At 52.8% G+C, this 27,405-nt stretch overlaps 1 protein-coding gene across 2 annotated transcripts in view; it reads right to left on the bottom strand.

Moving 5' to 3' along the window:
* DNAH17 (dynein axonemal heavy chain 17) overlaps positions 1–27,405 on the bottom strand; it is a gene marked incomplete at its 5' end in the record, with an annotated part of 111,651 nt that overhangs the window by 73,623 nt on the left and 10,623 nt on the right. For both annotated transcript variants that reach the window (XM_082602739.1, XM_082602740.1), the window contains 14 exons: positions 429–581; positions 2,001–2,087; positions 2,183–2,299; positions 3,933–4,155; positions 4,684–4,853; positions 6,404–6,658; positions 9,249–9,431; positions 11,285–11,428; positions 13,784–13,924; positions 15,770–15,873; positions 16,192–16,300; positions 20,848–20,994; positions 23,289–23,484; positions 24,229–24,494. In XM_082602739.1, the coding sequence (XP_082458865.1) occupies positions 429–581; positions 2,001–2,087; positions 2,183–2,299; positions 3,933–4,155; positions 4,684–4,853; positions 6,404–6,658; positions 9,249–9,431; positions 11,285–11,428; positions 13,784–13,924; positions 15,770–15,873; positions 16,192–16,300; positions 20,848–20,994; positions 23,289–23,484; positions 24,229–24,494 (2,295 nt within the window). The remainder of the gene's footprint in view (positions 1–428; positions 582–2,000; positions 2,088–2,182; positions 2,300–3,932; positions 4,156–4,683; positions 4,854–6,403; positions 6,659–9,248; positions 9,432–11,284; positions 11,429–13,783; positions 13,925–15,769; positions 15,874–16,191; positions 16,301–20,847; positions 20,995–23,288; positions 23,485–24,228; positions 24,495–27,405) is intronic.

Below are 27,405 nucleotides of genomic sequence, written 5' to 3'. Positions count from 1 at the left end.
GTCTAGCACAGGGGACTCCTCTCCATACTCTGTGATAAATGGGAAAAGAATATGAAAAAGAATAGATACATGTATGTGTATAATTGGACCACTTTGCTGTACACCTGAAACTAACACAAGTAACACAACACTTGATTGACTCCAACACAAGATAAAATGAAATAAAAAATAAAAAGAGAGAGGGGCTAAAATATCTCTGGAAATACAGGAGCCAAGAGGTGAGACTGGGGAGTGGGCACGTGCACATCTGCTGCGGACACACAGCCTTGCTACCAGGAGCAGTGAGCTTCCTACTCTTCTTTTTGCCTCCATCAACCATCAGAGGTGGCTGTTACGGAAGGATAACAGGAGCGCCCCCTCTTGGTGCTGGGATGCTGCCCATGGAGCGCCCCCCAATCCCACCCCCTGAGGCTTGGCGCCCCCCTCACCATGGTGATCATGTCCCAGAGCTCCTTCAGCTGGCGGACCTCTTTGTGACAAGCCTTGAGTTGCTTGTAGTCTGGGACTGTGACCTCGAACAGGCTCCCGGATTTGCATAGAGCTTCCATGACACCCTCCATGGCCGCGATGCTCTTTTGTTGCTGGGGGCACGCAGAAGCCGGTGAACAGGGTGCCGGGACTCGGGGGAGCCTTCCCCGTCTCCCCCGCCACGTCCCCGTGAAGCCCAGAGCCAGCAGCACGCTGCCAGAGCCAATACCATGCACACAGGGTGGCGGCAAACTTTCCAGCTGGGAGGGCAGCTGCCCCCCGGCCCGCCCCCAGCTTCTCCTCTGATGGGAGGGTGGGTCATCTCGGCGAGCTCAGGTGTGAGGACTGACTCTTAATGGACGTTGCATGAACGCCAGACTTCCTCCTAACATTTTCTGACTTCCCAGAATCTCCCCCATTCTCTCACTGTATATATTTGTATTGTATTAAAATGTATATAAGTAATGCTTGATTGCTTTGAAAACTAGAAAAATCTAGATAAGCATTGAGGAGGAAAAAAAGATTCGTCCTGAGCCACATGGGGGGCTGAGCCGCAGGGTGGGTTTGTGAGGCTCGTAGGATATTAAGTGCGGGCAGCTGCGAAAGCTTTGGTGTGGAGTGTGTACCATGCTAGACTGGGTACACCGGGGGGTCCCGAGTGTTTGCACCCTGCCTTGCAGGCCTCTCTCACCATGGACATGGTTCCTAAACAGACTTGACAGGGGAGCTGTTCAAAGAACCTAGCCTGCGTCCATGGCTAAGTGCTTGGGAGGCTCGAAGGAGAGAATGGTGGCGTCTATGCTGTGGACTGGGGGCGTGACTGAGAAAATGTCCATGGAGAAAGGGCAGGATCTTGGCCTCTGGGAAGGGTGGGCTTCGAGGCTGAGCAGGCGAAAGAGCAGAGGCTCGGGGGAAACTGTGGGGTGGCCCTAAAGGACATCTTGGGGTTCCCTTGCGCTCACGCCTGTGGTACTGCAGAGTGTGGTCGAGGTGTGGGCTGGGGCCCCGGGCACAGTGGGGGCTGAGCACTGTGCCAGGAGCATTGCGGTGCCCCCCTGTGCTCCTGGGGGCCCCCTAGGCCCCATGTACCCCAAACGCCCCTGCCAGGTGGAAGTCCATGGGGCCTGAGCCTGAATGGGCTGCCAGGTCCGGGGCCATGGAGCTTGCACGTTGGACACTGACCATGAACTTGGGCAGTGGGAACCAGGGGACACAGGTGAGGCTTGGCCACCAGCTGCACGTGGCGAGTCAGGGTGAAGAAGGTGCCAGGGAGCAGGGTGAGTGCAAAGCCCGAGGGGACAGCAAACTGCTGAACTTGGGGACCTAGAAGGGGGAGGGGGCTGAGCCGCAGGGTGGGTTTGTGAGGCTCGTAGGATATTCAGATGTGCACACACGTGCACACGTGTACGGCCCCGAGCCCAGTCCCATCAAGGCCCTGTTTCTGGGCTCATGAGAATGACAGCTTGAAGAAGGATGAGAAAGCGTCAGGGTCCCCAGAGTTAGTACCCCATCTCCTCCTTAAGCAGAAGTACCTTACTGAGGGACTTGTAGGGGTTGGGGTCGCTGAAGCTGAATGGGGCGTCTTGCCTGAACTTCTCTCTGAACTCGTGCTGCTTGAGCTGCAGGAGGACCACGTGGAAACCATCAGGCTCCGGCCCCAGGGCCCAGCTGCGGTGCATGCTGCGCCCCGCCCCGCCCCCTGAGGCCGTGGTACCTCGAACTGCTGGCACTTCCGTCGCAGGATGCTGACCTCGTTGGCCTGCAAGGGTGCCACGTTCTGCTTCACCTGGATGGCCAGCTTCTTGGTGTTTGTCCACTGCTCCGGCAGTTCCTACACAGGCAAAGGCCAAGGACCACTCCTTTTCCTGCTCTTTTTAAAATTTTCTACAGTGAAATAATTACAGACTCAGGGGGAGTTGCAAAAATAGCACAGAGAGTCCTGTGTGCCTGCCCCCAGCCTCCCCTGGTGGTGGCATCTCACAAAGCGGAGGCTTGATACCCAAACCGGCATCCGACAATGGGGAGTTTCTGTTAGCGGGTGATGGAACTTGTCGGTTTTCACCCTGTGTTTTAAGCTGAATCCACGTGTGCGTGTGTTGTGTGCATGCATGCATGTGTGTGTGCGTGAGTGCATGCGTCGTGGGCGTGTGCAGTCCTAGGCAATTTTATCTCACGTATAGATTCCCATAACCCCTGCCGTGATCCACATACCTCGCTGTCCATCACCGTGAGGGAACTGTCTTGTGTTACCTCCTTGTAACCCAGCACCGCCCCCCACCCCAACCTGGGCAGCCACTAACCTGTCCTCCGTTTCTACGATTTTGTCATGGCAAGGATGGCTTTAGCAATCAGACGAATTTTTGTATTTTCCAAGTTCTCCACACTTGGGCAAATATTGTACTTATTATAAAATATTTTAAAGAAAAAAAGCCCAGCGCCCAAATTCTTTACCCACAAATAGACATTGTTTCACATTCTTCTACGATTAACTAACAGTCTGTTGGCAGCGACACACCTCAAATGTTTGTCAGAATTTCTATCTCACCACTCGCCCTGTCCATGGCCCTGGAGCCCCTGGGGCCCGGCCACAAACACTTCGAATCCTGGCCCTTAGCTGAGCCCCGGGCGGGGCAGCTGGGGCAAAATACAACGTGCTCTAAAGCAGGGCCTGGGCAGCACGAGATCACCGTGGAGATCACCGTGGCCACGGACACACAGTCGACACACAGTCCTGTCACCCCTGTGCTGTGGGGTCTCGGGCGCTGGCTGGAGTTAGTGCCTCCCGGCGGGGGGAGTCAGGCCTGTTTGACCAGTCTCAGAGCCAGGGCAGAGAAGAGGAGGGGGGGCAGCTGGGTCTGGGAGGAGACAAACTCCAGGGGGGTGGCTGGGCCGTGGCTTCAGGACCCAGCTTCTGCACTGCCACCGCCCCAGCCCAGCGGCATATACAGCTGTTCTGACACCGACAGCTGACGCTCTGCGCATTAGCTGTAAAGCACTGGGCTTTTGGAAGTCCCCTTCAGCCTCCCTGCTGTGGCCCACCTGTCCCACGCGGGGGCGGGGACGGCTGCGGGCCTTCTGCGTTGGGGGATTCCCAGAGCAGCTGCCCCACTGCCCTACTGGGGCGCCCTCACCCGGTCAGGTCTCTGCTGACCCCATTCTTGGTCCTCCATCCCTCATGCCCAGGCTCCTGCTGCACTCAGGAGGAGGTGTGGGACTTGAAGGCACTTTTTATCCACTGAAACGCCAATCAAATGGAAGAGCTACTGCCCCAACCCCCTTCTGGAGGCCGTCTCACCATCCCCTCGTCTCCAGAGAGCCCTGTCCGTCCACCCTGCCATTCCACGGGGACCCCATGTCTAGAAGAGAAGGTCTAGCCTGCAGGCTCCGGGTCACAAGAGCCCGCCCTCCTCTGGCCCTGCCCGCAGCTCCAGCTCCCACAGGGGGGGGCCCCCAGGCCTGTTTACCTGAAGCTTCATGTGCGTCTCCTCGGGCATCTCCTCCCCATAGGACTTGAGCAGCTCGATGGTCTGCTTCAGGGGCTCAAACATGTTGTCGGTGGCCGTCTGCCTCTCCTTGACCTTCATCAGATGCCCCATCACCTCCACGAGGCCGTCATAATCCCCCTCCTTGAGAGGCTTCGTCAAGCCCGCCCTGGAGACTTTCATGAAGGCTTCTAGGTCTGCGAGGCTGGTGGGCGAGAGGCCGCCTGTGATGGGTGCCTACCCAGCACCGCCGCGCCTCACTGGCTCAACTGGTCGGCGAGTCCCGCGTGGGGCCACGTCTCAGGGCAGCCTTTGCTGGGCCTCCCGGACAGAAGAGCTGGATTACATGCTCTCCTGGCTCCACGCCCCTCCCGGCCCCGACCCCACCTGTAACTGCACAGGTACCACCCGCACGTTTCACGCCAGGCTTCCCTGCCCGACTCAGGGCTCCTGAAGGGTTCCTTGGCATCTTTTGCCCAGACACGGTAAGTGCTCAGTAAAGAAGCAATGACCGAGGGACCAGGGCCTCCACGCCCTGCCAGGTGACACCTTCCTGCTGGGACCCACCCTCCGTGGGGCTGCCGGCCTCTGAGCCTGACCTTCACCCCAACACCCACCCAGTTTGGGGGAGGAGGTGTCCAACCGACACTTCATGGAAGGCCGCCTGCAGGTGCACCTCGCACATGGCTCTCTGGGGCATGATCAATGTCAGGCCAGCGGTCCTGGTGCCCACCTGTTGACCACGTGGTTGCTCAGGTGCCGCTTGAACATGAGGCTCCAGCGCTTGATGGTGTTGAGGAGGGCCTGCTTGAAGGGGCGGCAGTCACACTGCAGCCAGCCGTTGAACCACTTGGTGTGCTCGCACTTGGACACCTCCTCATACAGCTTCTCATAGGAGTTGATCTGGAAGACACAACCCCGTTCACCTGTCGGGCTGCCAGGGCCAGGGGTTGGGGCCAGCACAGCACGTGTGTAGGGGGGAGGCCCTTACGAGGCACTAGTTTCCTTCTCCCAGCACCCCTGGGGTCCCCTGCAGCCCAGCAGTCTATCCCCGACACGGGACAGCCTGTCAAAAAGGGATGTCATCAAGCAAGGCCAGCAGGGCTTCTGAAAAGAGCAGGCTGAAAGTTTCAAGAGGTGAATGGGGTCCCGGGCGCCCATGGGGCATCCCTTATCTATGCTGCTGCACGTCCTCGGGCTCTCAAGCTCCACCAGCCAGCTGTCCCCCCACCCCATGTGCATCTCCCCTGTGGCTGGGTCACCCTCACTGAGCTTCAGGAAAAGAGGTGAAGTTTTGTAAATTTGCTATGTTTTCTCATGTCCTATATCCTGTTTTTTTTTGGCCACATTGCACGTCTTGCGGGATCGTAGTTCCCTGACCAGGGATCGAACCCAGGCTATGGCAGTGAAAGCTCTGAGTCCTAACCACCAGACTGCCAGGGAATTCCCATCATGCTCTATATTACTGATGCTCTGGTACTGGGGGCCTCGCTGACCCTGGAGGGACTGCCCCTGCCCCCTGGCTGGCTAAGTCCTAGAGATGGCAGACAACCCCCCAGGACCACACCTTTCATATGCAAACAACCAACCAGAGCTCACAACCCAACCGCCTCCTCTCTGGGGCTCTCACACTCCAGGCCACTGTCCACCTGCCCTAATCACCCCAGGGCCAGGTTCCTGACAACCCGGGACTGCCAGTACGCCCCTGAATCACTGAAATAATTCAAACTAGCCCATCCTAAGCCTGCGTGCCCCGCCTTGCCCATTCTTCCCCATGAAGACCACAGTTCAGGCTCTCAGCCACGCTTTCCCCTCATTCCCTCGGCCTCCTGCCCGACACTGGTGCCTCCCCGCGTGGCTCTACTTGGCCCTGCATGGCACGGAGTGCCCCCCTCCTCTTGGGAGCCGTTAGTCACAACCTCTCTTTTCACAGCAGGAGCCTGCTGATCTGTTGGTCTCTCCATACTTGAATTATAATAAAACTTACATTTAAAAAATGTTCACCCTGGACTTCCGTGCTGATGCAGTGGTTAAGAATCTGCATGCCGATTCAGAGGACATAGGTTCGATCTCTGGTCCAGGAAGATCCCACATGCCGCGGAGCAACTAAGTCTGTGCGCCACAGCTACTGAGCCCGTGCTCTAGAGCCCACCAGCCACAACTACCGAGCCCGCGTGCCACAACTACTGAAGCCCACGCGCCTAGAGCCCGTGCTCCACAACAAAGAGAAGCCACCGCAATGAGAAGCCCACACACCACAACGAAGAGTAGCCCCCGCTCACCGCAACTAGAGAAAGCCCGCGCGCAACGAAGACCCAACGCAGCCAAAAATAAATAAATAAATAAATAAAAACGTAAAAAACATGTTCACCCAAGTTTTAAATCAAGTCCAGTGCCCCGCCACGGCAGGGAGTCTGGAGGTGAGGAAGCCGGTGGGCGAGGTTCACACGCACCTGCTGCTGGAACTGGGCGAGGGTAGGCGCCATCTTGGGGAGGGTCTCTGCGGCCTGGGGGTCCCAGTCCTCCGGGCTGATGGCACGCCCATAGGTGAGGAAGCTCTTCATGACCTCCTGGGGGTCGTCCATCCACAGGTAGGCGTAGCGCTCGAAGGAGTCCTGATACTCCTCAGCCTCATTTATGGCGCCGATGACCAGGCTGGACAGCTCCTCCTGCATCTCTATGAGGTCGGTCATGTCTTCCAGGTCGGTCTGCGAGGGGCAGGGGGGGCGCAGATGGGTGAGCGCTTCGCCCGTGGTCTCCCCGCCCTGGAGAGCGGCTCCCTGTTGGTGCGTGTCGCTAACCTCTCAAGATGGGACGTGGGGACATCTGCAAACAATGTTTGCAATGTTCTCCCGTGAGAAGATACACTGGATGTGACTTTTGCCAGGCAAACCCCAGGACGTCTCACACATGGCTTCATTCATGAAGTAGTTACTCAGCATTTGCTGTGTGCACCCAGGGGGAGGGGGCCCTAGGGGTGTCGACAGGGCTCATGGGGATGTAGACAGCCCAGGAGTGGGGTCAGATGTTCATCAAAAAAATCACAGAAACGAGACATCCTGACTCTGACCCTTGCATTCAGGTGTAACAGGGAGGAGGTTGGGGAACACTCCCTGAGGAAGTGACCAGTGGTCTGAGAGCTGATGGACTGTAGGTTAAGAGCAAGAGTAGCAACAAAGCACATGCAAAGGCCCTGTGCTGGGAGGGAAGCAGATGTGTGAGGACCTGAGTGGAGACCACATGGATGGCCAGAGTAGGAGCGTGGGAGGCCCGGGCTGGACAAGATGTTCTGAGTTTCAAGTGACAGAAAACCCAACCCAAACTGGTGTTAGCGAAAAGGCAGCGATTGTCTTATGTAACTGGAGAATCTCAAGGTGGAGGGTGTGTATTAATCATGTTTTTAAAATTTCCTGTATCTTAAGAAGCTTTGGCATCTTAAAAAATCTTGCTGGCTGGGGAGGGACTGCCCCTTGGAGGGCCAGCCAATTCTAAGACAGCAAAGGGCTGGGGTGGGAGCACACCTTTCACGTGAAAACCAGCCAGTCCCCCAACCGCCTACCTTATCTAACTAACCCTCACACTCCAAGCCCATGTTCCCCCTGCCCCATCACCCAGGGCCAGGTACCAGATAACTGGAGACAACCTCCATAGCCCTGAGCCGCCCATGTGCAGACTGGCTGGCCCCGAGCTGTTTCCCTGGTCCTGTCTTGCCTTCCCGCAGAAACCCCAGCAAAGCCTCTGGCCTGGGCTTCGCCCTCCGTCCTGCTTCTGCTTTCTGACCAGACCTGCTGCTTCCCCCGAGACCCTGAGCAGCCAGCCATGCTTCTACTTTCCAGGGGAACTGTGAGCGACATTAACGTTTTCTATCAATGGCACTGACCTCTCCATGTTGTCACTCGGTCACTTCTGTAAATTAAAATCTCATGGATACAAATGAGACCAGAGCGGGGCGTGCACAGCCTGGGGTTTGGTCTGATCACCAGGATCCTTATTCTGCTTTGTTCTGTCTTGTTCATCATGCCAAGCCCCTCAGGACACCAGGGTGGGTGCAGGAGCCCCGGACGCGCATCCTGTCAGATTCTGGAGCACACGTGGGAGTCCAGTTCTGTGTTGGGTCTATTCCTGAGCTGACCGCTGGTGACATAGTTCACTTTATTCTGAGCTGTGGAACAGCTTGCTGCGTGCACTTGGGCCGGAAATACCACCTTTCTGCGGCTCAGGAATCCTCAAGACATTCTCTCTGCCTGGAAATCCCCTTCCACCCTTCAAGACTCAGAACGCACGTCAGCTCCTCTGGGAAGCTGTCCTTGACCTTGCCAGGTATCTCCTCATGTCCTCACATCACTACATTCACTCACACATGCACACGTATCCACATATACCTCTGTCCCTAATAGCACAGAGCATCTTGCTGTAAATATTTGTTATTACAAATAATACGCGCCCATTATCAAAAAGTTCAAATGAGGCAGAAGCATATAAAATAAAAAGTTCCTTTGGCATCCCCTGTCCTCCTACCATCCTCACCCCCATCCTGTTTCCCAGAAGCAAGCACTCTTAACAGTTTGGAGTGTATCCATAGGAGGGCAGGCTTTTGTTTTGTTTAAACGAATGAAATCACATTCTAAACATTGTTCCACAACTTAAACACTTAATAACAAACGTGTCAGGAGCAGCTTTCCATCCCGGGCTCCTTTTTGGGACTCATCTGGATGCCTTTGTCTGGATGGGCTGGAATCTACTGAAGGACACCTGTATTTGATGGTCATTTAGGTCTTTTCCAATTTTTGTTTAACTGCCCCACAAACCATGCTCCGACAAACACACCTTCTCAGACCTCCCTTTGGCGGGGGGTGGGGCTGAATTTCCCACGCCTTTGCATCCCCAGGATCTGATCTGACTGCATTTTACGTGTCAGGTGCACGTTAGGTGTTTAATGCATTCAGGGCAAATGGGTGCGGGAGCCCATGCAAGGCACATTTGTCAAAGAGCCTGCATGCTCAGAGGATCACAGGGTTTAAATTACGGGAGGGAGTGAAATGCCATGAGGGTGGGGATGCACACTTGATGTCTTATTGGTGGTGGGGAGGCGTCAGGGGAATGAAAACCAGGTTGACTGAGGAGAAGCCGCTCTGGGGAGAAAGACGGGATCTCAGGAGTGGAGAGAGAAATCCGGGCCACCGTCCTGGGGAACCCGATGGAATGGAAGCCTCTGGGCTCCTCTTCACATTCAGGACCCATTAGGGGTAGCAGCTGGTGGCAGGGAAAGGGGTGGGGCCATCCCAAGCCCAGACTGACCTTGTAGCTCATCCTGCCCTTGGCCAGCCTGGGGATGAGCTTGGCTGCATTGTAGATGTCAGTGACCAGGCTCTCGATCAGCGTCAGGAAGCCTTGGTCCCCGCCCACCTCCAGGGACGGATTGAAGACCAGCCCATCCTCGTCCAGCTCCATGCGGACCTCAAACAGCGGTGCGATGCTCTCCTGAAACAGGCCGTCATGGGGTCAAAGCCTTGCCCTCGGCTGAACCATTTTCAGTGCCCAGATGTTCACCCCAGCACCAGATAAGGTAGATGGCTAACTCCTGCTGGCTGGGGCCACTGCAGAGAACACACTTCCTGAGGTCCGTTGAGCGAGAACTACACAACCAAATGCAACGCCATTGGGCCAAATACAGGTTGGGTGTCCAGGGCGGGATACAGCAGTGATCGTGAGTGCTGAGGAGACCCGTTACCTCCGATCAAAGCCCATATCTGCTACTGTCTAGCTGCGTGGCCTTGGGTGAGACCCTCGGCTTCCCAGTTTCCCCAAATATACAAAATGAGTATAGCTGCTTTATAGAACAGAGGCAATCATTGTCCCCATCTCTTTGGGTTACCGTGAGGACTAGAGGGATGGCTGACACATAGAGCGCGTGGGTGGTGGCTGTCTCAGGTGTAAGTGTCAGCAGCTGTGGCCACAGTGCTCAGTGGGACAGGGGCAGGGAGTGTCACAGACAGGCAGGATGGTCTCCTCTGAGCTCCAGAAAGGACAAGCCCTCATGTCCCTTGGAGGTTCTGTTTCTAAACCACACATGCCATAAACCTGTCTATTCCCTCTTGTGAGGCTCCCTCTTGTGAGGCTGCGAGGCTGAGGTGCAGCCTCATGTGTAAGGGGACAGGGTAGAGGCTCGCTCAACATACCGGCGAGTCTCAAAGTGCAGGCCAAGGCCCACGGGTGGCCTCGGGACCTGCTCCATGGCCACTGATCTTCCTGCAAACGTAGTCCCATGCTGGCCCTGTGAGTGGCTGGCTTGAGAGACCCCTGGTTCTATGACTGAGGGGGGGTGGTCTTCACTAGTGCCTGAGTGAGTTGCTAAGTGGGAGAGGTCAGTTGTCACAAACTCAGGGGACCAGACTTTTCTAAATCCTCTGACTCAGGGGTCCGCTCCCGCTGCTTGGTCACTTGCAAATACGGGGACTCCCTGGGATGTTTTGAGGATGCTTTGTTATCAGGGTCTCATCATGCTTTTGATTGTGACTCTCCTCTCTCTGTAGTGATAAATTAGTTTATAAGTTTACTATAAATTAGCTACCTTCATTGCTGACACCGTGTCACTGTGCCTTGCTTGGTGAGACTTAACAGTTGGTAATGCCGACTACTTTCATCAACAGAATCTGGGGTCTGTGATTTTCTGGGGACAACTGCCCTCTGCCGCTTGTGTAAGGGCATCTGACTGCGGTGCCCACCATCCTTTCCTGCGGGTAGGCTCAGGGGGGAGAGTGTCTTTCATCTTGCCCTCCTGGCAGTATTCAAAATCACTTGGGAACCACTGTAGTGAAAAGGACATGGGCAGGGAATAGTTCTTGGAGAACAGGCTGGGATGCCATTAACCAGCAAACCCACTGTGCTGACCTGGTTTAAGCTTCTACTCAGTTCAGCAGAGGGCTGAGCGAGTTGATGGCTGATGCTGCCGATAGGAGGGTACCTCCCACCCCCAATCAGCATAAGGAGGGGGCAGTGGTACCTGCTTTTCCTCACCTGGCAGCAGCACAGGACAACTCAGATCCCTGTAGGTGTTCTATAGCCCACTTACGCTGCAGCATATTTAAGGACCAGAGGTCCCGAGCACCTGGGACTGAGCAGGGTCCCGGGACACAGGACTTTCAGGTTTAAAATCGGGACGAGTTGGTCACCCTGGGAAGACTTTAATAAGTCTGTTCATTTGTAACATGACAGTCCGTTCTTTCATCAGGAAACCACAGATTATAGATTCCAGCGTAAACCTTTCTCATATTTATAATATCATAATACACATACATGTATATGCGTATATGTATCTCACATTTGTAACTTACATCTACAACCATGTTGTCCATTAGGTAGTTTAGAGACTTGCGAATGAAATGGTCAAATTCATCCAAGACCATGCTGTCAACGTAGCTGACGTAATCCTTCCAGGACTGGCTCGTTGTATCCGCTCCGAAGAGTTCCGCATTTTCCTGCAAACGAACCACGTGGCTGGCTGTTGTTTCACTGGTCCACCTGTTCCCTCTTTAGGCAATTTATTCAGCAACGCCCCGGGCGACCCTCATCCTTGTTCACACCCTCCACACGCAGGGGTCTGCTTTTGGCTTCCTGAATGCTCCAGGCTCTTCCTGCAGGCTGCTCCCGCCCGTTCACCCCAGGTGTGGCTTCTTCTCATCTTTCAGGTTTCAGCTCAAATGTCAGCTCCTCACAAAGGCCCTTCTTGACACCCCACCATTCATCTCAGATTTGGTTCCTGTCCCTGACCCCCGACCTGTGTTCCCTCTAGCAATTTGTTACTTGTGCCTGTAATGGCACAGATGACAATTCTGAATTATGTTGTCTTTGGTCTGTACCTCCCCTGATGCCAAGCACCACAAGGACAGGGATTGACTGTCCTTTCCACCATTGTACCTCCAGCACTAAGCAGTACGCCTGGAGCAGAGCAGGAGCTGGTGGGTGGGTGGATGGATGGATGGGTGGGTGGGTGGATGGATGGGTGGATGGGTGGGTGGGTGGCTGGGTGGCTGGGTGGATGGATGGATGGGTGGGTGGGTGGGTGGATGGATGGGTGGGTGGATGGATGGATGGGTGAATGGGTTGGTGGGTGAATGGGTTGGTGGGTGAATGGATTGGTGGATGGGTGGGTGGATGGGTGGGTGGATGGGTGGATGGGTGGATGGGTGGATGGGTGGGTGGATGGGTGGATGGGTGGGTGGATGGGTGGATGGATGGGTGGATGGGTGGATGGGTGGATGGGTAGATGGGTGGGTGGATGGGTGGATGGATGGGTGGATGGGTGGTTGGGTGGGTGGGTGGATGGATGGGTGAATGGGTTGGTGGGTGAATGGGTGGGTGGGTGGGTGGGTAGATGGATGGGTGGATGGATGGGTGGTTGGTGGGTGAATGGGTTGGTGGGTGGATGAGTGAATGGGTTGTTGGGTGGATGGATGGATGGGTGGGTGGATAGATGAAACTGTAAGACACTGAGTGCTACAGGAAAACACAAAGATGACTGTGACCCAGTCTGTACCCTCAGGCAGTTATATTCTAATAGGGGAGAGAAGACACAGGCTTAAATAACTTCAGTGTAACAATGGTTCAAATGACTATTATGGGAATAGAGGACTCTGACAAATGTTGCGATAACAAAGCCTTGTCAATTGCTCCCTGGCCTCTGCCTCACTGGGGTTCCTGTTCCCTCCTGGCTCGCTCTCCAGCTGGGCTAGTGTGCTGTGAACCTCTTCCCAATGCTATGCTAGATTTATCTCTCCCATGTTGTTTCCAACACATCTGGTAATGTTAATAGGTTAATCGGTTAACTCTTCCAAATAACCTTTTTGCAGTCTAACATGTTAATTTCATTGGACCTTCTGGCACCAGGGCAAAGGGGAAAGGAAAAGGATCTGGAAACAAGACAAAATATTTCTTGGTCCAGTCAAGTCACTCCACAGGGGCAAAGACCTTCCAATCAATGACTTGACCATGAGAACAGCCCAGCACAGACCCTCCTCGTGAGGGGCCTGCTGGTCTGTCTGGATGTGGCGACCCATCACTTAAGGCCATAGCAATGATTTGCACCATGCACTGGGAAACCCCGAAAACCTGTCCTGGAAATATCTTGAGCTCAGTGGGGTGGGAGGGCGGGCAGTTTTCTCCTTTCCAGGCCAACGCAGAGCTGTACCTTGCACATTTGCCTCAGAAACAGGCAAAAATGCAAGCTGGCTAAAGTGGCCACGGATGGAGGAAGGTGTGAGAACCCCATGCTGCCGGGAATCAGGCAGAGCTGTCAGGGACATGAGGCTCCCATTCTGCATCCCCCTCCAACCGTGCCCATGCCCGTGGGGCCCTGGGCCCATGGACCCTTGAGACGGCTGGCAGAAAGGAATAACCTGCACGCCGGGTAGCCCGGCGGGCATGTGTCCGCACATTATCCCAGTTTCAACTTGTTGGCACCCAAACACCACAGGGCACCCACATCCTGTGCTCCTCTCTCTCCCCGTGCTGCTGGGCCTTCCTCACACTCAGGGGTGGGAAGCCGTGATACAGCTTCTCCCAGGGACTTGGTACGAAGGTGTCACTTGTCCACACCGATTCATGTGGGGTGGGGGGAGGGGGCTCTGACACCCTTAGGGGAGGAGGGCAGACACGTGAGAAGAGGAATCAGGCTTCCGGGTGAGCAGTTAGCAGGGTTTGCTACTGTAAGATCGGACTCCTGGATTAAAGGTCTTAGACGCCTGACGTTTTCTGAAGCCTCGAGCTCTCCCTCCTCCCTCCCCGGCTGCTGAGAGCCCATGGCCTCTCCAAGGCCCTCCTGGGCAGCTCCTTACCATGACCATGGACTGGATCTTCAGGCCGGCATCCTTGACCGCGGTGTAGCGCTTGTTGAGGTTGGCCATCCTCCCGTCCAAGTCTAACAGGGCCTCTTTCTTGTTGTCCTTCCTTTCAAACATTGGGTTGGCCGACCAGTCCTGGAGGGAAAAGGCGAGCGGGAGAAAAGTGTCTGGAGAAAAAGCTTCTGGCCCTACTCCCTCCTACACAGCCTTTAGACTGAGTGTCCCCATCCTAGGCTGGCCTCGCAGAGGCCAAGGGGCCGCTGAGGACTGTTGGCCAGAGAGCCTCCAATGATGTGACTCAAAACCAACCAGGGCCTTGGAGGACCACAGAGAGACCCCTGTGCATGTTCCCCAGTCAGGCCCCAAAGGAGCCCCTCTAGGGGAAGGAGCATCTGACCCTCTTGTTGGGGAACCTCAGGAGCTGGGGGTGAGGGGACATGGCAGCCAGATCTGGAGACACGTGTGGAGATGCTCAGAGTCCAGGACAGAAAGGGACACACAGGAGAGAGTGAGTGACTGGAGAAGGTGCCCGGGGGCTGAGGCAAGGTTGTCATTTTCGGATTGAAAGAACTTTATGGATCCAGGGAACAATAACAAAAGGAGACACACGTCTGGATATACTCTGGTGACATGTCTGAAGATGACCAAGGACTCTACTACCTACCTCTGGACGGAGAGAACAGGAAAGTCAAAAAATACCATTCAAAGGAAATATCAAATATATCAGCAAAGGGAAGTCATACCTTTGTCAGCTTTTTCAACATTGAGGCTATAAGCAGGGGTGGCTGTGGCCTGAACTGTGCCTCCTCCCACAAATTTATATGTTGAAGTTCTAACCTCTAACATAATGTTACTGCATTTGGAGAGAAGGTCTTTAAAGAGGTGATTAAAGTGAGGTCATCAGGGTGGGTCTAAACCTGATACGGCTGGTATTCTTATAAGAAGAGGAGATTAGGACATAGACACAGAGGGACGACCGTGCGAGGACACAGGGAGAAGACGGCCGTCTACACACCCAGGAGAGAGGCCTCAGAAGAAACCAACCCTGCTGGCACCTTGATCTCAAACTTCTAGCCTCCAGGACTACGAGACAATAAATTTCTGCTATTTAAGCTGCCCAGTTTCTGGTCTTTTGTTATGGCAGCCAGAGCAGACGAGTACAGGGATGCTTCTAGACTACTGAAAGAAAAGGACCATATCAAAAAATCCTTTACTTGGACAAGACAGCTATAGGTGAGATCCAAAGAAAGATAGTTTTGGAAAGCAAGGACTCAGAAAGTAGGTCATCAACGCACCCTTTCTGAGGCAATTACTTGAGGAAATAATCTGAAAGAAAACTGAATCAGAAAACAAATCAGGAAGAAAGTGGGGTGAGCAATGGCTTTTGCTTACAATGTATTGAGTTAAATCTAAGTGGATGGTGATGAAATGAACGTCAATTGTAACGAAGGAAAGAGTTTCACACCGTGATAAGCCAAAGGAGTCTCAAAACAGAAGAGGTGTTTCCTAATGAACAAACTAGTGCTGGCCCACGGCAGGTGTCTGCAAATTCAGGCACTGATGACAAACCATGGTGGGCGAGGGTAGTGCTAGCGAAGGCTTTCCCCCAGTTTTCTGGATCAGGCTTGAGAGCAAGGACCTGTGCTGCTCTGCATAGAGGGATGAGTGTGTTCCCGGTGGGGCTGAGTCTGAGCGCGTCTCCACCCCCACCCTCGTTCCTGGCACCCACCTGGCAGAGGGACCTGCCCACACACTTGTTGAGCTCAAGAGACCCAAATGGAATGGAGCTCTGCAGAGTGACCAGGGGCTCTTCTGCCTTGGGGCCACCCTGACATCACCATGGTACAGCCCAGAGCCTCACACAGCAGGCCCCCACTGCCTTGGGCACTTTCCGTGATCATCTTCGAGGGGGCCCATTTCCCCAGGACGCTCTCCGGGGTCCCCATTTAAGCCCCACTCTGTGCTTTGCAGGTTACTCACCTTCATGGCCTGGGAAATCCCCTCTATGTTTTGCTTTGCTTTTTGTATCCTGTTCTGCAAGTTGTATAGCATTTCTCGCATCTCTTGAATATATTCAAACACTCCTAAAAGAGAAGCATAAAGGGATCTTACAAAATGAACGATTTAGCAAGGGCTGGCTTAACACTCATTATTACAACACAGTGCTCGGTGAGTCTGTCCGCTTCTCTGGAGCCTGAAGCAGAGGAAATCGCGGAGAGCTTCCTAAAAGGCAACGCTGAGGAATAAAGCACATCGTGTCTCTTCGGAAACAGGGCCTCCCTATCCCCACGTAGGCGGATCACTAATTCCACAGGAACTCCAGACGGCCGACAGGTTGGACCCGGCCCTCCATCCCCCTCAGCCAAGTTTAACCTAAGGGGAAATGAATGTCGCCTTTGTACCTTTGCCATTCCAGAATAAGGTCGTCTCAGCGTCCAACAATTTGACATCGATTGCTTCCAATTCTGACTTTATCAGTGGAAATTCTACGTCCTTCAGAGTGGTCATTATCTGTAAAACAAGGGCTACAGTTTCAGGGCCTTTGTTCCAAATCCAAGCAGGTTTAAAATCATCTCCTGGTAAAGGTGTTTATTACTCAGTACCAACCAAACCAATTACAGTTAGTGTTATTTAATTGGGAATTATGTGTACATCAAAGTTCAGGAGATTCCAACTTTTAAAATTATTTTTTATCACCAAGGATTTATGCATATACTTAACTCCTAATCACCCATGTTATGGGGTAGAAAAAGGAAATTCACTAATGCAAAAACAGTGTGTACATAATGCAAAACTTAAAATATCTGGCTTAGAATCATAAAAAGAAAATCAGAGGAATACACACTGGTAATTGGGGTGCTTCTGGAACATTTCTCAGAGCATCGCCTTGCCTATGATCTAAGGCTCAAAATGTGATTATACAAAGGAGGTCCAGGATCTGTGGAGAAGCTGTTTCACTTGTTAAAGCATCAGAGTGAACGGTAGGGTAGGTTCCAAAGAGGCTTGATACGGGTCTACCCTGAGCTAAGAAATTCATGTAACACTCGAAAACCCCAATTCACAGAACAGAAACAAAACAAAGACAGAGAGTGTGTACAGATTTTATTAATTACCCCTTTAAATGACAAGCACCGGGTGTGCTTTGGAATACTGGCAACATTTTGATTTACATGTAAGTTTTCAAGGACAGGTCTACTCTCTCAAGTGAGGGATGTACATAGCATTTAAATTGTACATTAGATGCTATTGGCCTTTCGCAATAATTCTTTTTTTTTAACATCTTTATTGGAGTATAATTGCTTTACAATGGTGTGTTAGTTTCTGCTGTGTAACAAAGTGAATCAGCCATACATATACATACATCCCCACATCTCCTCCCTCTTGCGTCTCCCTCCCACCCTCCCTAACCCACCCCTCTAGGCGGTCACAAAGCACAGAGCTGATCTCCCTGTGCTATACGGCTGCTTCCCACTAGCTCTCTATTTTATGTTTGGTAGTGTATATATGTCCATGCCACTCTCTCACTTTGTCCCAGCTTACCCTTCCCCCTCCCCGTGTCCTCAAGTCCATTCTCTATGTCTGCGTCTTTATTCCTGTCCTGCCCTTACGTTCTTCAGAACCATTTTTTTTAAAGATTCTATGTATATCTGTTAGCATACGGTATTTGTTTTGCTCTTTCTGACTTACTTCACTCTGTATGACAGTCTCTAGGTCCATCCACCTCACTACAAATAACTCAGTTTCATTCCTTTTTATGGCTGCGTAATATTCCATTGTATATATGTGCCACATCTTCTTTATCCATTCATCTGTCGACGGACACTTAGGTTGCTTCCATGTCCTGGCTATTATAAATAGAGCTGCAATGAACATTGCGGTACATGACTCTTTTTGAATTATGGTTTTCTCAGGGTATATGCTCAGGAGTGGGACTGCTGGGTCGTATGGTAGTTCTATTTTTAGTTTTTTGAGGAAACTCCATACTGTCCTCCATAGTGGCTGTATCAATTTACATTCCCACCAACAGGGCAAGAGGGTTCCCTTTTCTCCACACCCTCTCCAGCTTTTCTTGTTTGTAGATTTTTTGATGATGGCCATTCTGACCAGTGTGAGGTGATACCTCATTGTAGTTTTGATTTGCATTTATCTAATAATTAGTGATGTTGAGCATCCTTTCATGTGTTTGTTGGCAGTCTGTATATCTTCTTTGGAGAAATGTCTATTTAGGTCTTCTGCCCATTTTTGGATTGGGTCGTTTGTTTTTTGATATTGAGCTGCATGAGCTGCTTGTGTATTTTGGAGATTAATCCTTTGTCAGTTGCTTCATTTGCAAATATTTTCTCCCATTCTGAGGGTTTTCTTTTCATCTTGTTTATGGTTTCCTTTGCTGTGCAAAAGCTTTTAACTTTCATTAGGTCCCATTTGTTTATTTTTGTTTTTATTTCCATTTCTCTAGGAGGTGGATCAAAAAGGATCTTGCTGTGATTTAAGTCATGGAGTGTTCTGCCTATGTTTTCCTCTAAGAGTTTTATAGTGTCTGGCCTTACATTTAGGTCTCTAATCCATTTTGAGTTTATTTCTGTGTATGGTGTTAGGGAGTGTTCTAATTTCATTCTTTTACACGTAGCCGTCCAGCTTTCCCAGCTCCACTCACAATAATTCTTGACATATATTTGGTACTTTAAATGGTGCCCCCTCCCCACCCATGTCCTCCTTTTCAGACAATTAACTCTTAGAAAAGGTGCGGTATGGCAGAGAAATAAAGCTTAACAGCTATTACCAGTGGAAACCTGACAGGAGAAAAAGAAAGCACTGACGGAATTATAAAGGGAGTCAATGTGAAATCTTGATTCCATTTATCAGAGTTTGGATATTAAACAATTACACGAATAGCCCAGACAAGAGCTAAATGTTATTATGCCTTTGTGATTGCCCAGAGTAAACAAAGCTCACAGCGATGAGATCCATTTAATATGCCCTGTTTATTATTTTTCAGCGGCCTATGTAATAAATCCACACCTTTAGGGCATTTTTCCCAGACCCCCAGCAGATTCCTTAAAGCCCCACTCCAACACTCACCTAGCTCAAACATTAATAGATATTAGCAGTTTGGGGGCCTGGGGTCTCTCTCGGCAACAGAAAGTACATTAAGAATAAGAAGCGCATCTAAGGGACCAGGAGCATCTCCAGGGAGGGGAGCTGGCATCAGTAATAAGGGTCACTGCAGGCGCTGAGCTCTGGGTCTCACTCCCCGACTCCCCATCCCTGTCTAATGTTTTTATTAGCAGAACAATGTCATTCACAGCGGAAGCTAACACGCTTTCCCCGCATGTGACTGGTTGGGTTTTGTTTGGAAATTCAGAAGTGGAAGATCAATTTTTTTTGTTTCATTCTAAGTAACGTTTGTTGGATTTGTTTGTTTCTGATTGCATCGTTGTAAAAAAAAAAAAAAAAAGCTCTTGCATTGAAAGTAACCCACAAACATTTTGCCACGTGACTGTATCTCTAAGGCTTCCATTCTTCCTAAACACCATGTCTGGGAGGCGTTCAAGGGAATGGATGAACACGGCGTTCTTTGAACCTGAAGAGAGCTGGTTCTGGAGAAAGCTAATTCAAGGAAACGCACTTAAGGCGGGCCCTGGGCTTTCACAGTTCGCAGCACCAATAAGTGAGTCAATTAAAATTTTATCTTAAAAAATGAAATTAGTGAAAAGGCGCTTACTCCAGTTTATCTTGAACACATTTCAGGGTACGTCACCCCCATGCTCTAATTTGTGGAACAGAGTAAGGAATGGGTCTATGGTTGGTTTTGTGGTGGGTGTGTCGGGGTGAGCGGTGGGGGAGTGATACTTTTTGACAAATCCACGTGATGGCATGACCTGGCGTGCTTCACTTCACGTTCAGGTAGGAGGCGGTCACTTCTAGCAAGATCGGGAGGCTTCCTCAGTGTCCCAAAGGCCTTGCTCTGAATCTTTTGATGTTCCAACGTTCTCTTTTTTGGCAGGGAATTCCTGGGCTTGGTCAAATCTGGCCACCGTAGGGAGGAGGTGCATGGCAGAGCTGTGCTCCAGTTACTACTGACTCAGAGGGCACTTAACAAGCCGGCAGGGGAGGGGCAGGACAGGAACCTCCCTCTCCACGTTCTGGTTGGAACCGGGCATTAAGTTCAAGGCCCCTACAAGACAGGCCAGGGAAGGCGACCGAGGCATGCTCTTCGGGGCCGTCACATCAGGGATTTGGGAGCGTGTAAGCATCTCTCCAACAGATCGAGATGCAAAACCCAGAAACAGAAATATTCCAGGTTCCACACAGTGGCTCCAGTTGGGGGCAAGTTGGCTGCAAGAAACATAAGCCCACTAAAGCTGGCTCAGGTCCCGTGGAGGTGCGCTGGTGGAGCCCTGGGGACTGGACCCACAAAGCCCATGTCCGGGCTCCCCTCTGTCTCGTGGGGCCTCTCCAGTTGTCTGCTCCACCCGCCTGCTCCCTTCCTTCTATGGCCCATGTTTCTGCTCATTCTGGTTTCTCTGCTCCCTCTGAGACTCCGGTGTGAATGATGCTGGGACCCAATTCCAAATTCCCAGGGTTCAAGGAGAGGGAATCTCATTGGCCCCTTTTGGATGAGGTGTCTGCGGTAGGCTGAATAATGGCCCCCCAAAGACGTCACGTCCTAATCTACAGGACCTGTGACTATGTCACCTTGCACTTGGCAAAAGAGAATTTGCAGACGTGATTCAGTTAAGGACCTTGACATCGGGTGGGCCCAATGAGATCGCAAGGTCCTTATACGAGGGAGCCAAGAAGAGCAAAGGAAGGGAACATGACAACAAAGGCAAAGGTGCTGTGATCCGAAGGTGGCGTGACGTGGCCTCGAGCCAAGGAACGCGGGCAACTCTGGAAGGTGGAAAAGGTGAGGACATGGATTCTCCCCAGAGGGTGGCTCCAACCACCTTCGAATAGGAAAACCTTCTCAGTTCTACTCTGTGTGGGGATCGTACACCTGTGTTTGTTCTAAACAAAATCCCCAGCGTGGTAAACAAAACAAAGCAACACCAGCTCACCTCATTGTACCAGCCGGCAATGAGTTCCAAGTTGCCCACGAACTTCCGGAAGGTTTCGTACTGTGAGAACAGGTTCTGGGCGCTGCTGGGAATCTCTTTTTGTTGCTGGAAGTTCAGGTACTTGACCTCTCTCAGCACTGCCACCAGCTAAGGTGAATGAAGAGAATAGAAGAGGTCAGGGGGTGGCCTCAGTGGCATGGCACTTAGCAGCACAAGTGAGGGTCTGTCCCTGGGATGCTTCTACAGCCCCCAAAGCTGGGGGAGGTCTGACTGGGGATGGGCTCCACTGGCAGATCACGATGCCTTCACCCTACTGACTGGTCCTGATGTCTAGAAGTGCTGGCATCACCAGCGTGGTGGACACCATCACTGTAACCCCCCAGGTGTCTAAAGAAAGGCTCCTCCCTAGGGTCTGACCTTCCCTTGTCCCTGTCCACCCCCTGGTTACAGCCCAGGAGGCCAACAGCAGGGCATTCCTTCCGACAGAGCTTCTGCCCTCGCTGCTCAGCCAACACCGTTCTTGTAGAGGCCCCAGTAACCTTCATTACTGAATCCATGGGTCACTTCACAGGCCCCGTCTCACGTGACCTCTCAGCAGCTGGTCCCTCCCCCTCCTGGGCACATGGTCCCCTCTTTGCGTCCAGGACACCAGGCTCTCCTGGTCCCCATTACCAGTCTCTCTGATGCTTCTGAGATTTAAGTGTTGGAGAACCGCGGATGTGGTCCCTCTCGATCTGCTCTCAAGTTGGCGACCTCACCCAGCGTCACAGCGTTAAGAACCATCTATGTGGGAATGATTCCCATGCTCATGTCCCCACTCGGGTCTCTCTCCTGACTTGAGACTCCTGTATCTACCTGCCTACTCAGCGTCTCCACGTGGATGTCCAGTTGACGTGTCCAACTCAACGTGACTGAAACAGAGCAGTCTTGCCCACCGGCCGCCTCCACCCGCTGTCTCATCTGATGGCCATTCCCCCCTTCCAGTTGCCCAGCCCCAGAATGCTGGGGCTGACCCCTCTCTTCCTGCACACGTGATTTCCAACCTGTCTAGGATCTCATCGGCCCTGTGATCAAAATCTAATCTAACCTCTGCGCACCTTCACTGCTGCTGCTCTGGTCCAGGCCAGCACCCTCTCATCATCCCTCACCTGGATTCCAGCAAAACACTCCTAAGTGGTCTCTGTGCTTCTGGACTTGCCCTCCCCCCACGTCCACTCACACACAGCATCTAGGGGGACCCTAGCATCCATCAGATCAGGGCCCTCCTCTGCTCGAAACCCTGCAGCGGCTGCCATCTTGCCCGGAACAAAGACCCAAGTCCCTTTCAGGGCCCTAGAGGCTCTCTGTGCTCTGTCGTCTCCACACCCCCTTTCCCTGCACCTCCCCTGCTCACTCCACCCCGGCCCCACTGGTCTCCACGCTGCTGCCACAACACGCCAGGCACACGCATACCTCCTGGCCTTTGCTTCAGCTGTTTGCTCTCCTCGAAGGCTTTCCTCCCATCTTTGCTGGCCAACGCCCTCACCTCCTGCAAGTCTCTGCTCGAATCCAAAGCCGCAACCTGCCCCCTTCCTCCGGCTCTGTCCATTCCCCGCTTACCTGCCTTTCCCATTCTCTGAGGTACCGACCATCACGTTCTCATGTGTTACACATTATGCTGGTTCACCGTCCCCTCCCCCTCTTCTCCTGGCCCTTCCACCAGCCCCCCCCACTCTCTCCCCTCTCTCTCTCTCTCCCCCTCTCCCTGTAGGAGGCAAGCTCCAGAAGGACAGAGATCTTTGTTGGTTCACTAATTTATCCCAAGCACATACACAAAGTAGGTGCTCAGTAACTATTTGTTGAATGAAAGAACGAATTTGGGTGAAAGAAGGTTTCAGAGGAAAAGTCACATCTGGGTTCCCTGCCTTCCTGGTATCACCGCTGACTTCAGAGCAGGGCAGATGCGTCCTTGTAAGGCAGGTGCTTGTAGAGATGCAGGCTGCTCCAGCTTCTGCCTGCGTACATGGTTAACTACCTGGGGTTTAGCCCTGGATGTGTGGATTCCCTCCAGCCTTCCCGACTTGACCAGAGGGTCCACTTATTCAGATCCTGAAAAGACCTTTTTTTTTTTTTTTCCTTTTAAATTCTCAAATTGATAGTTCCTCTTGGGAGCCCATGAAAGGCGGCCCAGCTTTAAAATAGCATACTCATTCCAGCTATTTTCAAGGAGGCTACGACTGTCTCATAACTTAAATATATCCTGGGCAGACTTTAAGCAACACTTGAATAATAAAGCTTTAGCTAAATATGACATAAACATCAACCCCACAAGTCCATGCTGTTGGTAGGAGGGGGGTGGTCAGCCTCAGGGTCACGTGGGCTTGCCCCGTGGGTAACCCTAGGTCCCCGGGACAGCCTCTGGCCCAGCTGCCCTCCCGATGCTGCGGCCAGACAACACCCACCGCTTTGCTGAAGTTGACGTGGATGAGGCTGGTGACGGGGTCCCGCTGGATCAGGGGCTGCCCCAGGTTGAACTGGCAGTCTTGGTCCACCCCCGCCGCCCACTGCTGGTAGATCCTCTCACGGTAGCTCCTCAGCAGTTCCACCATCTCATCGTATTTCTGGTAGATCAGCTTGGCCTCCACGCTGGACATGACCCTGGAATCAGAGTTAGGAGGAGGGTCAGGTGCCGTCTCCCTTGGGGCCTCGCTAGCACCCCAACTGTGCCTGCCAGACCTTGGGGTGATGCAGCAGGCAGCCAGCTCTCTGTTTGTTCCAGGCTGAGACACTGAACATACACATGGATGACGCCCCTCACAGGCAGCAACCAGCCCAGAAAGTCAAATGATAACCCTCGTAATATTGGCCCTGAATGGCCAGGACTTGATTCATAACTGCCACCTTCCTTAATTTCTGTCTCCCCTTCCAACTGAGGACCAACCAGAGAGCCAGACATGCCTCCTGACCAAACACACAGGACGCCCTCCTCCAGTCCCCATGCTGATGGCCTCCAGTCCGGGAGACCTGGAGCCTCCTCTGTTCTGCTGTGGGTTCTTTCACTCCTCTGCCTGCTTTCCAGCCTCTGCTAAAAACAAGCGACAGTGGCCGACTCCCTGCTCTGGCCAGCACCGAAGAAGTAGCCTTTGCTTGTTCTCATTTGGGTGTCTTTGTTCATTTCCATGAGGGTGACCACCAAGGTCACCTTCCTGACATGCCCGCTGGGAAAGCACCCAGAGGAGGGGGAGGTGCAGTCAGGGTCTCTCCTGGGACTGTGCCCTGGGAAGGAAAGCCTTGGCCAATGGTAAGCATGGGCCTGCCTCAGAGCTGGGACAGACGTCCCCACAACCCACCGCCAACTCCACAGCTGTGGAGGAGCGCTGCCCGCCCGGGGCCATCACTCACGGGTGCTCGATGTGCTTGAGGTCCCTCATGGGTGCCTCCAGCCTCTCCTGCAGCTCCAGGCTCCACTTGAGCTGCCCGGCCACCGGGGGCATGTTTTTATGGATAGGGGGGATGTTCCCGTCTGCCGAGGCCGCGATCTGGGTGTCATACAGGGTCTTGGTGTTGTCCAGCTCAGCGTCAAACAGCTCCAGCATGACTGAGTACCTGGGCACCACCTCGGGGAGAATCAGAGGCCGTTCCAAGAGGCTGCCACACATGTGCAGGAGCTGGGGAGAAATGAGAGATGCTCCTTTGCCAGGGCCCGCCACCTGCCCCATCCCCGGCGTCACCCCCAGCTGCGTGCCTGGGACGACATGTGCAGCCCAGTTTCAGGAGCAGGAAGCTACACGCCTTCCAGACAAAGAAGCTTTTCTCTGTGTGGCAACTGGCTAACCGGGCGCCTCAATGATTTCCACGTTGATGTACGCTGGGTCCCCTACATACTTAGCTGATAAACCAAGAGTACAAACTAGGTCCAAGGTCTGGAAAATTTTATTCTGGGCCCAGGAGAAATCAGGGTTTGGGCAAAGAAGATTTAAACATTTAAGAAGTACCATGTCAAAAATTGAAAAAAAAAAAAGAAAAAGCAGCCACAATACTGCACTTATATAACCAGGGCTTACGCTGGATGGAGCGTAAGTAACTGGATGGAGAAATGTCTTTTTTTTTTTTTCTGAATTTTTTCTTTGTTTGTTTTTGTTTTTGTTTTGTGGTACGCGGGCCTCTCACTGCTGTGGCCTCTCCCCTTGTGGAGCACAGGCTCTGGACGCGCAGGCTCAGCGGCCATGGCTCACAGGCCCAGCCGCTCAGCGGCATGTGGGATCTTCCCGGACCGGGGCACGAACCCACGTCCCCTGCATAGGCAGGCGGACTCTCAACCACTGCGCCACCTGGGAAGCCCTCTGTATTTTTTTTTTTTAACATCTTTCCTGGAGTATAATTGCTTTACAACGGTGAGTTAGTTTCTGCTTTATAACAAAGTGAATCAGCTCTACATGTACATACATCCCCATATCCCCTCCCTCTTGCGTCTCCCTCCCACCCTCCCTATCCCACCCCTCTAGGTGGTCACACAGCACCGAGCTGATCTCCCCGTGCTATGCAGCTGCTTCCCACTGTCTATCTGTTTCACACTCGGTCGTGTATATATGTCAATGCTACTCTCTCACTTCGGAGAAATATCTTAGCCCTGAGAATTATTCCTTTTAGGAAGAGCACTGATTCTCAAGGACCCACCCAGGCAAGAAAAGCTGCCATGGGGAAGTTTGTTTTGCTCTGAAAAATGCTCTGGGGAAAACAGGAACAAACTAGGTGAGAGGGAGGCCAATCTTAACCACGTGGGGTCCCCAAACCACTGAAGTCGCCAAGTGCTGGGTGTGGGGAAGGGTCTGTAGGAGCGTCCGGGGGCTGCCATGACAGCACCGCGAACTGGGCAGCTTCAACAACTGAATTTATTCTCTCACAGCCTGGAGGCAACAAGTCCACAATCAAGGTGGACAGGGCTGCGCTACCCTGAAGGCTCCAGAGGAGAGACTGTCCCAGCCCCTGGGGGCCCGTGTTTAGCCTTGGGCTGACCAGGTGGAGGTGGCAGTGGGGACAGGGCCCATACGTCGTGCATAGGTGTTGAGAGCAGGAAGCGCTGACCAGGAGAGCTCAGCTCCTGGAGGTTTGAGTAAATTACAGGGAGAGCTTGGCACATTCCCAGGCTGTGACACCAGGGGTTCAAGCGTGGGCTGCCTGATTCCCCCAGGAGTCGGGACAGCCCGGGTCCCCTTCAATGTGTCATTTCCATGGCCTGTCAGCCCGAGAGCCCTGACCTGGTTACTCCAGTGGGGGACATCACTTCACATATCTGAGGGTGGTAACCATAAACATGCCCTAGCACCTTGCAAGTAATGAGCTCATCACACTGTGGTCTGCGGATGCTACACACTGGCAATTGTTAAAAAAAAAAAAAAAAGAAAAGAAAAGCTTAGTAGAAGAGAATAAGGTGGAGTTACCTGGGTGTTTCAGTTAGAGTCTTGGCTGGAATCGGAGGATGGCTCAAATTGGGCCATAGAGGAGAGTTTCTTAAAAGATCCTCTCACAGCGGTGGGTGCCCAGGGAGGCCTCAGGGGCTGCGCAGGCGGGGGCTGAGCCTGAGCGGTGAGGGAGGGGCCCTTACTGCAGCCTGGAGAGAGAGGCCGTGCCAGCCTGAGGTCACCAGGGGAGGAGTACCTGAGCCTGGGGGTGCCCGCGGCAGAGGAGACAGACGGGAAGGATTCATCAGGGCTCAGACCACACGGCCCTATTTTCTCTGGGATATGGGCTGCAGCCCTTGGTGCCTGGAATGGCTGCACCCAAGTCTCAGATTTGTCCTAGTTTTTGGTACGAAAACTAAGACCACTGTCCCTAAAAATGGCCTTTTGGGGAAACAGTGGAATAATGGCTGCAGAGAAAGGAGGAAAGATTTTCAGGTCCCCGAAAGTCAGATGGAACAGCCACGGACTCCCGGGAAGACCCCGCAACTCCGAGTTGCTAAGCACCGATACCTGCGGAGAGGCTCCTGACATACTAGGTCACCAGCGTCCTTTCTCTGAAAACTGACATGTAACAGGTGGGAAAAACGTGTTCCTCTTATAGGTTGCTGACCCTCTTGACTTTTTTTCCTTCCCACTCCTCTTCCTTTTATTTCACGTTTACATGTTTTTTGGCCTCTGGCTTCTAGGAAGGAGGTTAATTTCATTTTCTGCCAGGAGGAGTTCATGTGGAAAATTGCTCTAGAACTTTCCCGGCTGCGTGTGAATTACTGACAGTGAGAAAGAGCCTCCAGACAGCTTGGGAACATGCAGGGGATCAAGGGGATGGCAGGGAGGGGACCCCAAGGGCCTGTCCTAATTAGAGCACAGCGTTGTCAAGGGGGAAGGAAGTGTTCTTCGGTGCAGAGAGGAAGATGAGCAGACGGAGACGGGAATGGTTCACAAGAGTGTTCTGCCTTATTTCCTTTCTAATCTAGCACAGACATAGAGTTACACGTTAGAAGCGGACTTCACCTTGTGGAGTGCAGAAGCCCATTTAGGCCACGGCAGGAGCGGGGAAGTTCCCCACCAGAACGCCCTGGGGTAGAACAGGGGCGTTTGCCAGTTTGAGCACCTCGGG

Source organism: Mesoplodon mirus (genome assembly GCF_964341445.2).
Source record: "Mesoplodon mirus genome assembly, chromosome: 18".
Taxonomy (NCBI): domain Eukaryota; kingdom Metazoa; phylum Chordata; class Mammalia; order Artiodactyla; family Ziphiidae; genus Mesoplodon; species Mesoplodon mirus.
Note: the sequence above shows the minus strand (reverse complement) of the source record. Positions and strands in the feature narration are given on the sequence as shown.